At 34.4% G+C, this 12,285-nt stretch overlaps 1 protein-coding gene across 1 annotated transcript in view; it reads left to right on the top strand.

Moving 5' to 3' along the window:
* Positions 1–7,369, top strand: part of NIPAL1 (NIPA like domain containing 1) — a 28,964-nt gene extending 21,595 nt beyond the window's left edge. Inside the window, exons 4-6 of the mRNA XM_074229501.1 lie at positions 2,338–2,428; positions 3,907–4,067; positions 4,642–7,369. Coding sequence (XP_074085602.1) covers positions 2,338–2,428; positions 3,907–4,067; positions 4,642–5,246 — 857 coding nt within the window. The 3' untranslated portion in view covers positions 5,247–7,369. The remainder of the gene's footprint in view (positions 1–2,337; positions 2,429–3,906; positions 4,068–4,641) is intronic.
* Positions 7,370–12,285: the final 4,916 nt, after the last annotated feature.

Here is a 12,285-nt window from a genome sequence, read left to right as displayed (position 1 = left end):
AGTGTCTGAGGTCGGATTTGAATGCAGGTACTCCTGACTCCAGGGCCAGTGTATCCACTGTGACACTTAGCCGGCCCCCACTTCACAATTTTCAAAGTGCTTTTCCATCATTCTAATTTGGATTTTTTTGGTTAGAAATTTAAATAATTTACATGTGCTTTCTTAGCTAAGATATAAGAAGAAAAGTGTTTACAGACAAATAGGTCCATTAAGTTAGAAGAGGTCTTAGAAATCACTTTATTGGCAACCCCAACATTAGAGGAAGGAACAATGGCCTAAGAAGTGGTAGTAGCCCAAGGTGCACAACTAGTCTTTGATAGAGATGGAAGTAATACATAGGTTCCCTTTGTTCAGATGCAGGAGAGAATAAAATAGATAATTGGCAGTGAAGTTTGGGGCAATAAATAGAAAAGTATCTGAAATGAAATAAAAGTGTACCTCATTTTATCTAATTGCTCCAGAGATAGGGTTTTAATCATTTAGGTTGCTGATAGAAAGTACTTTCAAAAGAATTCTACTACATAGGTGCTTCTTTATACACAGAAATATTAATGTACTATTTGGATTTGAGGAAGAAAGACACAGCTTATGTTCATAGGAAGCAGCTAAATATTACTAATGTTAAAATAAAATAGAGAACAAATTTCAGTCTATAACCCAGACTCCTGGAATATTTCTCCTCCTGATTTACACATCATCGAGCTCTTGAAGGAACTGTTCTACTCTATCAAGACTATAGACTAGCCTGAGTGTATCCTAATATTGGAATTTATATTTTTGAATGTTTAAGAGTACAAAGAAAGCTGGTGTCTATTATAAATGTATTTCTCTAGGAGCAGACCCCAGACACTTTGAAATTTTTCTTTTGAGTCTAGTCATGACAAGGATATATATACAATAGAGATTAGTAGAATTTCTTGGGTGCTCAAATGAAGAAATTATCAATTATTCTAGTTGCTTCTATCAATATGTCACTAGGCAGGTTGGTACAGTGGATAGAACCACACCTAAAGTCAGAAGTCTCATCTTCCTGATTTCAAATTTGACTTCAGACACTTACTAGCAGCAAATCATTTAATCCTGTGTGCCTCAGTTTCCCTAAAGCCTTGGTAGATTAACTTGGAAAAAAAGAACCCTACCATTCCAGAGGCAAAAAAAGGGAAAATGGGAGGAAGTGTTTCTCTTAATGTTGACTTTGTTTATTTTTCTCTGTTAATCTCTGGTGTAAAGTGTATGGAGTTGGGGGGACTGGGGAGAGAAATTTACCATTTAGACATCTAAAGTCTGTGAGCAAATTTCCAAATGGTGACAACACTTTGGCCCAGAATTATCCCTATTGAAAGAAAGTTTCTAAGGTTTACCCTTCCATTAGAAATTAATTGTCTTTTGGGTATAAGTAGAGTTAAATTTGGAGATGATCTTGTGAGTTTTTAAATGTCGCATTGTAGACATTGGTCAACTAAGGAACATCTGATTAGGTAGGTTCTTGGCTTCTTACTCCTTAACTGTCCTGTATTTTGTGATCCAGTAACCCTGACTTCCTCATTGCTATTGACACAAGACACTCATTTCCCAACTCTTTTCATTTTCACTGGCTGTTTCCATATCTGGAATGTTTTCCCCTCTTCATCTCTACCTCTTGGATGCCCTTAAGCCCCAGCTAAAATTATACCTTCTGAAAGAAATCTTTCTGATCTTCCTTAAATCTAATACATTTCTCCTATTGATTATTTCCAATGAATTCTTTTTCTATCTTGTTGGTATATAGTGTTTTTATATTCTTTCCTAGTAGAATGGGAGTTCTTTGAAAGCAGAATTTGTCTTTTGCCTCTCTGTATCCCTAGCACTTAACAGAGTTGACACTAACTAAATGCTATTGCCTACATCACACTAAAGGTCACATCTGCAAACCCCTCTAATTTTGCTAACTTCATTCTTTGTTTTGTGAAACAGTGAAGCTTCTTGGTCAGGAGGAGAAATGGTCCTTAGTATTTTCCATGCCTTCCTTTACTAGTTTTCATTTGTCTACCCAGATGCAATTGGAACTGTTTTTAGAAAGTCTTTTAAAAGCATATTAATTTTTCTTTTATTTTATTGTGACTATCAACTGTTTAGTATTAGATAAGTTTTATTTCCTGCCTTATTACAGGACTTTAATGTGCTTTAAAACTCTTAATAATTTTTCTGGGTAAATCAAATCTCAAAACTTTTCATATATAATTTATTTTTGCTTAGACCAGTCCTTGGAATGAATTCATTGCTTTGTATGTGTTATTTATTTTTATTTTCTAATAAATTAAATTAACATTCATGTCAACAATCCTGTTTGCTTTATAGTGGGAATAGGAGAGGCTGCAAATTTTGCTGCATATGCTTTTGCACCAGCGACACTGGTTACCCCTTTGGGGGCACTGAGTGTTCTTATAAGGTATGTGAGACTAAGGAAGAACTTCATGTAAGGGGTTTCATGGCATAATAATATTAAACCGTAAGAATTTATATACATACATTATACATGCATTTATACATATAAATACATCTATATGTGTATGCATGTGTCAGAAGTACAAAAAAGAAATATTTTCTCTTGCAAGACCCCTCACAGTCATTATCTGCTTGGTTTCCCACTTTACTTAAGCTGAGAACATTTTTTAACATTTCATTTTATAAAGAATGCTGCCAAGCTCTTGCTTTCTTAGGCCAGGGCTTATAGTAGTGATCATGAATAAGCCTTGGAAAAAAGTATAGCGATTTTTTTAGTGTCACTCTTTGCCAAAATCTTTACTTGTTAATTTTCTATTTAAATCAAATTAAAGAGAAATATGATAGGATCATTTAATTTGAGTTGGAAGGAACCTTAAAAACCATCTCATCCAAACCTCCCCCTACCCCATTTTTTACAGATAAGGAAATGGACCCCACAAAGGTCAAGAGCATAGCTCAAATTCACATAGCTAATAAGGCAGTAGATACAGAATTTGAACCCATGTCCTTTGACCCAAATCCAGAGCTCTCCTTCTAAATTAGAACCATGAACTGAATATTAAATTCATGGAAGAATATAGCTCCAGTTTTTCTAAATTTGTCCTTAATTCACTCCCAAACAGATGTATTTTGTCAGAGCCATGACCCCTTCCAACTCTTAACCAATGTTTTTATGCTCCTTTTCTTTTCCCTTCTTTGTTAACCCCAGTACAAGCCATACAGTCTCGGTCTTCTATGTTTTCTTGGGTCTGGTGTATATAAATCCTTAATATGCATGTCATCTTTTCTGAGGCTTTTCTACTTTTTCATTTTAAAATGAATATTCTGTCTCATGGGTAAGATATTAAAATAGAAATCTGGAGAATGGGTTTTGAATTTCTGACACTTTTAAAGTGAAATGTAGGAATTTTAAAAAATTATACAAGATTTTGCAGGAGTTCACAGAATGATTAAAGCAACAATCTTCAACTTTAAAGTCTTCCTAAAAAAGACTGAGGTTGAGGGTGTTGAACATCAATTAAATCAGAGGTTTTAAAAACATGACCCAAAGGTCACATACAGCCCACAACACTCCTGTGTGTGGCCCAAATCAGATTAAAATATAATTGGCAAATATTTAACAAAACAAAAATACAATAAGATAATGTTTCATGTGGTTTGGAAAGTAAATTTGTAGCCTCTAGAGATTCTTATTTATAGTTTAGTGATCCTGGTTTCCATTTAAGTTTGACATTGAGTTAAGTTGTTCCTGGTTTAAATTGGTGAAACTTTGAAAAACTTTCAGTATTGATCAAGTACATTTGGTTAGGGTTCAGAATAGCATGCGCCGAATTGTGACTGTTCAACATATAATCAAAAGTTAGTTTAATCAGAATGATTGCTTTTTGTTTGTTTTGTTTTTTGTTTTTTTGTCCCTAAAAGTGCAGTGTTGTCAGCCCATTTTTTAAATGAGAGATTGAACATTCATGGGAAAATAGGCTGCATGTTAAGTATCTTGGGGTCAACTGTGATGGTTATCCATGCCCCAAAAGAAGAGGAAGTCACATCTCTACATGATATGGAAATAAAGCTAAGAGATCCAGGTCTGTAATTAAAATAACTTCACTAACACTTATCTTACTTAACTTTCTTCCTTTGTCTGTGGTGTTGGGAATATTTATTCCCCATTTTCTGGAAGGAGGGAAAGTTCATACCTATGAATCTATCAATATTAACATGGAAAACATTCTTTACCAATGTAGATTGGCATCATGTAATTTATAATCCCAGAAAAAGGCACTGAGAGATTAAGGAACTTTCCTGTGAAAAAATATATAATGTATCAGAAACAGGATTCAACACCAAGTCTTTGGCGTCTAAAACTCTGTTTACCTGTCAGATTTACCTCAAAGATACCTCTCAGATTTATAATTACTTTTGTTTCTTACCAGTCATATTAAGGGGATTATGTGTTTTCCTTGGGCATTACTGTTAATTGACTAGAATGAAAAATATTAATGGTTAGAATTGTAGGTTTTCAAAAGATATTTTGATATTTTTGTTTCTGGCTCCAAACTAGTGGAAACAATGGCTTCCTAATAATATAACTAAAGTAGTTTGGAAGAATATCTTGAAAGTATTGTCTGACTGCTTTTTTTCCCCCTTCTTTCCTAACAGCATTTATTTCCTTTGCTGTGGTTGTAATTGTGGTCTGTTTGGTACTGATTGTGATTGTTGCTCCAAAGAAAGGTCAGACCAATATATTAATTTATATTTCAATTTGTTCAGTAATTGGAGTATTTTCAGTTTCTTGTGTCAAGGGCTTAGGAATCGCCATCAAGGAGCTATTGGAACAGAAACCAGTTTACAAGGATCCCTTTGTCTTTATTTTGTTGGTGACAGTAGTAGTCTCAGTTATTACTCAGATTAACTATCTCAACAAAGCACTGGATACATTCAATGCATCTCTAGTGACTCCTATTTATTATGTATTCTTCACATCAATGGTAGTGACATGTTCTGCCATCTTATTCAAAGAGTGGTATAGTATGAATGCTGGTGATGTCATCGGGACACTGAGTGGATTCTTCACTATTGTTAATGGCATCTTCCTTCTACATGCTTTTAAAAACACCGATATTACCTGGAGTCAGTTGACAACTACTTCCAAAAAAGCCCAGTTATCTTCATATGCCAATGAAGATCGACATGCTTTATTAGCGAACATAGAATGTGATGATGATCTCACTTTATTTAATCGGACAGACAATCTGGATCACTGATCCCTCTGGATGAGCCATTTTGAAGAGGGAAAAAGGAATTCATGCTTCTTTTAAGAACTGTTGAAATATTCAGCTGAATATTTTCATGTTTTAGAAGAAGATACAATGACCATATTCAGTTTTCCTACCTAAGGTAATCAGTGGATAATTAGCATTTCAGTCTTAACATTCTAGATGAATAATAAAGAGGATTTTTGTTTTTGTATTTACAAATCTTTCTTGGTGAAGCTTTTTTAGCATATCCATAAAAATCTGATGAACTACATGATTGCTTTCCTGTTACAGAACCAGAACTTCTAAAGGGAAGTCTAGCATAGCAAGTATTTCATAACACTCTAAAAATATTTTTGTGGCAACTGTGGAACATGACAATATGGTCTTTTATCAAATATCAAGGGTTCAGAGTATATTTAGTTTTGAATTTTATTTTTCAAATTGAAAAATTTTAAAGAAAAATCTGTAATCTTCCTATGGGATCTATTTATTTTTCCCTGTCTCCAAAAAATACTGTTGTGTTTGATTTGTGTAATAATGTCTTTTGTTTCCAAAACTTCTCCACAGAAGACTTCTGACTTCTCCAGAGATATTAATGCCTTGTATTTTCTCTTTACAATTTACACTCATTAGGTCCTTATTTTTTTTTCTTTTTTGGGAATTTTGTGAGTTCATTGGGCCTTATTTATTTGGAGCAAATGACCTCTAGATGTGTTTGTCACATGTACATGTCATAGGAGAAGTCCATTTAATACTTGATTTTTATACTCAGTATCTTACATTAGAGTATAAAGTGGTTAAAGATAAATATTAGTTTCTTCATATCACAAAATATTTTTACTGAAAAAATGTTATGTAACTTCTCAAAACAGGGTAAGTGAAAGGGAATCATCCTAATAAAGAATTCTATAAATTTGGTTGCATTTTGGGATCCCTGATCTGAAGAGGATAGAAATGTAGACTTCCATTATGGTTTTTTTAAATATATCATCAAATTAGATTATTTATACCATCTTCTGTTCTTCAGCCTACTCTCTAAAAAGAGACTAGATTTGACACTTTTCTATATCTTTCAATAGGAGAATGGGATTCAAAAGTATCTATCTTCTAAAATTAATAAATATTCTTATAGAGACGTTGTTAGGTTTTTAAATTGCTAATGACTTGGAATAAGATTTTTAAAAAATGATTTTTATATGTCAAATTGCCAAATTTCAATTTGTTTAGATTCCCCCACTTAATTAAATGTAAAAGAGAAAATGGAAGAAGGATACTTTGCACTTAAAATAATTTTAACTTTAGTTCATTGTGTACAGGTTTTTCAAAATTCAGAGCATAAGAAAAACACAAATAGGAAAAATTGCTTCTTTTAAGAATGCTTAATTTAGTCATATAAATAATTACATTTGTTACTCTATAAGTAATTTTCTTAATGTACAGTAAGTAAATTATTTACACTAAATCCCTTCTTTAAGGGATTTTCAATAAGCTATTTTTAAACACCAGCATCTTGGTGTTTATTTGTTTACTTGTTTTTCAAATATGACAATGACCTTGAAATTCAGAATTTATCACTTAATACATTGGCTGCTATTTTTTATGAATCCTGTATTATGACAAGTGATAAGTAATAAATCTTGTACTTTTCTGAATGTATAGACATTGTTTTTTAACAAAAAAGAATTTTGTTTCAGGGGGGTTTTATTGTTCAGTTTTGGGTGGATTTGAAGATATTAAGCAAGACAGACAGTGTCTTGTAGAGATTAATCAATTATTCTGAGCAAAGGGAGCAAAACCAAGAGAATGTTGTACATATTAACAACAACACTGTGAGCTGACAAACTGTGATGGATCCAGTTCTTAGTAGTTCAGAGAGCCAAGACAAACCTGGGAACCTATTATGGACAACACCATCCACACCCAGAAGGAAAAAAAACCCCATAGAATCTAAATAGATACTATGTTTGCTTTTTTAAAAAAAATTCTCTTATGTTTTTCTTCCTATCCCATGGTTTTCTTTCTTTTTCCTTGGTCCTAATTCCTCATATACAAAATGACTAAAATGACATGGGAATGTTTAAACATGGGTGTACCTGCACAACTTTTACTGGACTGGTCACCATTTTTGCCCGGGGCAGAGGGTGGGGGGGGCGGGCAGTGTAAGGAAGGGTGGTGGAAAAATGTGTAACTTATGAATATACAAGTGGTTGAATATTGAAAGGCTTTCATGACATGTAGTTGGAAAAATAAAAATAAAATATCAAAAAAAGATTATTCATTTATTCATTTATTGCTAAAATGACTTTTAGCATATCTGTTTTCCATGGACTTTTAGCACCTAACGCAGATGTGCAAAACAGCAATACTTGGCTTTAAAAGAGACTAAAATATCTATCTGAATCAGAAATCTAGTGATAGGCATATACGCCAAGTAGTTCAAAATAAGCAAAACATTCCAAAATACAAGAAAATATTCCCAGCAGCACTTTTTGTGGGAGCAGAGTATATATTTGGGGAATGAATAAGCAAATTATGGTCCACTTTAAAAATTGAAGGAAATGCTACATTTCAATTAGAAGTTACTGAAAATAAGGATGTAATTTTTTCCCTTCCAAGTTCATGGACCTTACTGAAATTTATCTGTTGACCCTTTGGGGATTAAAAGATCTCAAGTTAAGACCCTTTAGGCTAGATGATTCATAGGATCTATTCTAGGTCCAAGTCTATGGTTTGTTGAATGAGGGAAGGTATAATAGGAAGATCAGAGAAATAATCTCCAAAGCTAAGAGAAGAGGAACTTTATTCTTGGAGACTAGAAAGATGTGAGAGGGAATGTGTGATGCTATGGAGAGATCTTAAGGGGAACACAGACTCTAGATTATTGAGAATTGCAGGAGCAAAAAGAGGTCAGAAAGGGAGATACATGCTCAGATTCAAGCAAATAACTTCGATTGGTTGACCTAGGAAACATGTAAAATAAAATTAGAAAGAAAAAGGTGGGATCAGGTCTTGAAAGACCTAAAATTCTAGGAAATAGGACTTGGATTTTATGCAGTAGGTACTGGAGAATCCCTGAAAGTTTTTTATTAGAAAAGAGGCATAGTAAGATCTGTACATTATGACAGTTCTGATAGAGATGTGAATGATGAATTAGGAGAGGGGAGAGAATCTACATAGGAGAAGTTAGTTAAAATGTCTAACAATAGTCTAAGGAAAGATAGACTTGAAAGAAGGCACTTGAAATAGAAAACGGGCAGTGGATTAAAGGATCTAGTAGCAGTAAATATGGTATGATTTCCAGGGATGAAAATTCTATCAGAACCCAAAAGACTTCATAAATGGAACTGGGGAAGTCTGGAATTAATATCTTATGGTTCTGTGTTTCTGTACCTGATAAAGAGAGGAGCCACTGAGCAACATTATTCCTCAATTGTAACTTCTATCTTCTATCTCCATCCATAAAAGTGAGAAAATTCCCCTTGGTACAATATACTTCCTCATTTCTGACTTTCAGAGCAGAGATGACAACTGTCAGAGATGATTGACATCTGTGGAAGAAGTCTTTCCTGGAATCCTAAAGATCTGTTACATTATGTTAATCATGACCTTTTGACCACATTTGAATGAAAACTCGGGAAAACTAATTCTTGTCCTATACAAAATAAACACCCTGCCCTGGAACACCAAAAGGAAGTTATTGGATGTCTCTGTCTCTTTGCTATTTTTTAATTATCACCACATTGTATTACTGAGAGTTTTAAATGAAAGGATATATGAATGTCAATCTATTTTCTTTGTCTTTGATCCAGAAATCTTAAGATCAGGTAACTCTTGGAAGGAAGAGAAGAAATTTTTGTGGGCAAAATTAGGTTGATATTCTGTTTGCCATTACACTTCTCTGATTTTATGGGTCCTAAATGTTCTTAGAAAGAGGGAAAGAACACACTATGAATACAAAGCATTTTACTTAGTTTGAAAAATAAACTTTTTCTTTTTGATATGATCTCTCAATATAAGCAAATCTCTCGTTCAATCCTTTCTTCATATCATAAAGAGAGGGAGCAGAAATCCCATAGCTAAATTCTTAGGAGAGAGCTTGACATCCAAAATAGGCCCAGTCCAGACTGTGAAAGAAGGCATGGCTTCTAATCCTAGCCGAAAAGCTGTGTGATGTTAGGCAAGTCACTTAACTTGAGAGTCTCCTTATATGTAAAATGAGAAACTTGGGCCTGGATGATTTCTGAGAGCCCTTCCAACTCTCCAAGTCTTTGTGTGGTAGAAAACCCAAGACCTAGAGAAAAAAACAAACCCCATGCAGTTTTTTCAAGCTCAAAGCAAAACAAAGCAGACTCCCTCAAAACAAAGATGTTCTTCTTGTTCCCTTCTGATTCATATGGGGAAGGTGCCTAATGATTGAAGGTTTGCCTGAGGCATAAAGGAAGATAAAAAGGCTTTCCTAAGGAACCGGTTAAACCAGATCAAAATTTATACTTCGTTTGATACAAAGAATAAGAGTAGGCTCTTTTATTATGGAGGGTGAAGGGGAAAACTAAGTTCACAAATTTCATTTACACATTTTCACAAATTTCACAAATATCTGTAAATACTTCAACTAGTTGTACACCTAGCCCCTTCTCTGGAATGGCCCATTTCCTCCCAGTTTCATTGGTGCTCTAACATCATTCATTTATGCATTCATTCATTCAAAGTATTACTAAGTTTGCCAATGAAACATCAAGTATTATGCTAGGTAGGTCCTGAGCCTTTTTTTTTTTTAAAGTAACTCAAAGAGCTTGGGGTGAAGTAAATATAATGTATGTGAATTGAATGAAAAGAATCAGATGGTGAAGTAGATAGAAAGTTAGCCACAGTATCAAGATATCTCACCTCTGCCCCACTCGCTATTTATTTACCCTCTCTTTATTTCCTACCAATTCTCAGACCAAAAGCTACAGAGCAGTTGTCAATCTCCATTGGTAGAGGAAGTTTCTTTAGTAGCTCCTTATACCAATTAAATCACACGTCCAAAACAACAAAACTCAAGTAGTTAGATGGAAACTTTTCAAGTTTAAGTGACAAAGTTAATTTTAGAAGAAAGTGGGATTTTGAGTCAAGAGTTGGGGTTTGAATTTTATCCCTAATGGGTATGTATTAGCTGTATGTTTATAGAATAAGTCAGTCTCTGCCTCACTGTTCCTCACTTATAAATCAGAAATGATACTGCTTGACTATCAACCACACAGAATTATTGAAAGGAAACTACTTTGTGAACTTTTAGAATGCTATTTATATGACTGGCAGATATGTGGTTAAAAAGCATTTTTGAAACACTTAAATCTTTCTAAAGTTCCATCGAGTTAAAGTCATAGGAAGAAGTGATCATGGACTGGGAAACTACTAGGAGAGTCACCAGCAAAGAAAAATTGGTAACATCTTGTAGTATGAACAGAAATACATCGCAAAGGAGTCCTGAATAAATCATCTTTCTAGATATGTAAATATAAAACAAAATTCCCAAAATACTAAACATTTGTGTTGGCAAAGATATTAAAAATCCACAGATATATATATATATATATATATATATATATATATATAATATGATGTCATTAGAGCTCAGCAGTAGCTCTTTTTATAAAGGAGAGGAAAATGGTTAGAAGGACATCCCTGTTAAAATTATAGTGAGGGCGGCGGCTAGGTAGCGCAGTGGATAGAGCACCGGCCCTGGAGTCAGGAGTACCTGAGTTCAAATCTGACCTCAGACACTTAATAATTACCTAGCTGTGTGGCCTTGGGCAAGCCACTTAGCCCCATTGCCTTGCAAAAACCTAAAAATAAAAAAAAAAACACTATAGTGAGTATTACATTGTTGGTGGAGCTGTGAACTCATCCAACCTTTCTGGAGAGAATTTTGGAACTACGCCCAAAGAGCAAGGAAAATGTGCATATCCTTTGATCCAATAATACCACTACTGGATCTATACCCTAAAGAGATGATGAAAAAAGGATAGAAGCATAATTTGTACAAAAATATTCATAGCAGCCCTGTTTGTGGTGGCAAAGAATTGGAAATCAAGTAAATGGCCTTCATTTGGGGAATGGCTTAGCAAACTGTAGTATATGTATGTCATGGAACACTATTGTTCTATTAGAAACCAGGAGGGATGGGAATTCAGGGAAGCCTGGAGGGATTTACATGAACTGATGCTGAGTGAGATGAGAAGAACCAAAAAAACACTGTACACCCTAACAGCAACATGGGGGCAATGATCAACCCTGATGGATCTGCTCATTCCATCAGTGCAACAATCAGGGACAATCTGGGGCTGTCCGCACTGGAGAATATCATCCAGAGAAAGAACTGTGGGATTTGAACAAAAACCAAGGACTATTAACTTTAATTTAGAAAAAAAAAACTGACATCTTATTGTCTGATCTTGTTATCTCTTATATTTTATATTTTTTTCCTTAAGGATATGATTTCTCTATCATCACATTCAATTTGGATCAATGTATACCATGGAAACAATGTAGACTGGCAAACTGCCTTCTGTGGGGGACGGGGGGAGGGAAGTAAGATTAGGGGAAAAATTGTAAAACTCAAAATAAATAAAATCTTAAAAAAGAAACTATAGTGAGGAATATGGGTTGTTGGCTTCCACAAGAATGTGAAGGGAGATTGTTAGTTTATCTTACAGACTGGGTTCTGCCTGCATGCTTATGGGCAGGTATATGAGTATAAAACAAAAGACTTAGCCTCAACCTGATCAAAACCTGAGATTAGATCAAGTCTGCCCCACCTAGTTCTGAGTTAAACTAGGGTCTTTGCAAGTGCTTACTCTAAGAGATTACTGTTGCTTCCCCATGCTCATAAGTATAATGAGAGGGTGGGGAAAATGGGGAAAATGTAACAATTAGATTATGACTCCCACCAAGGATTGGTCCAAAGGGGGAAGTATAAATCTATCATATAAAACCTAGCATTTTTGGAATTTGGTGCCCCTCTTTTCTTTAGAGAGAGGTGGTTCTTTTATTAAGATGTCTT

Source organism: Macrotis lagotis, chromosome 3 (genome assembly GCF_037893015.1).
Source record: "Macrotis lagotis isolate mMagLag1 chromosome 3, bilby.v1.9.chrom.fasta, whole genome shotgun sequence".
Lineage (NCBI taxonomy): Eukaryota > Metazoa > Chordata > Mammalia > Peramelemorphia > Peramelidae > Macrotis > Macrotis lagotis.
The sequence above is the reverse complement of the archived record's forward strand: the minus strand, read 5'-3'. Positions and strand labels throughout refer to the sequence as shown.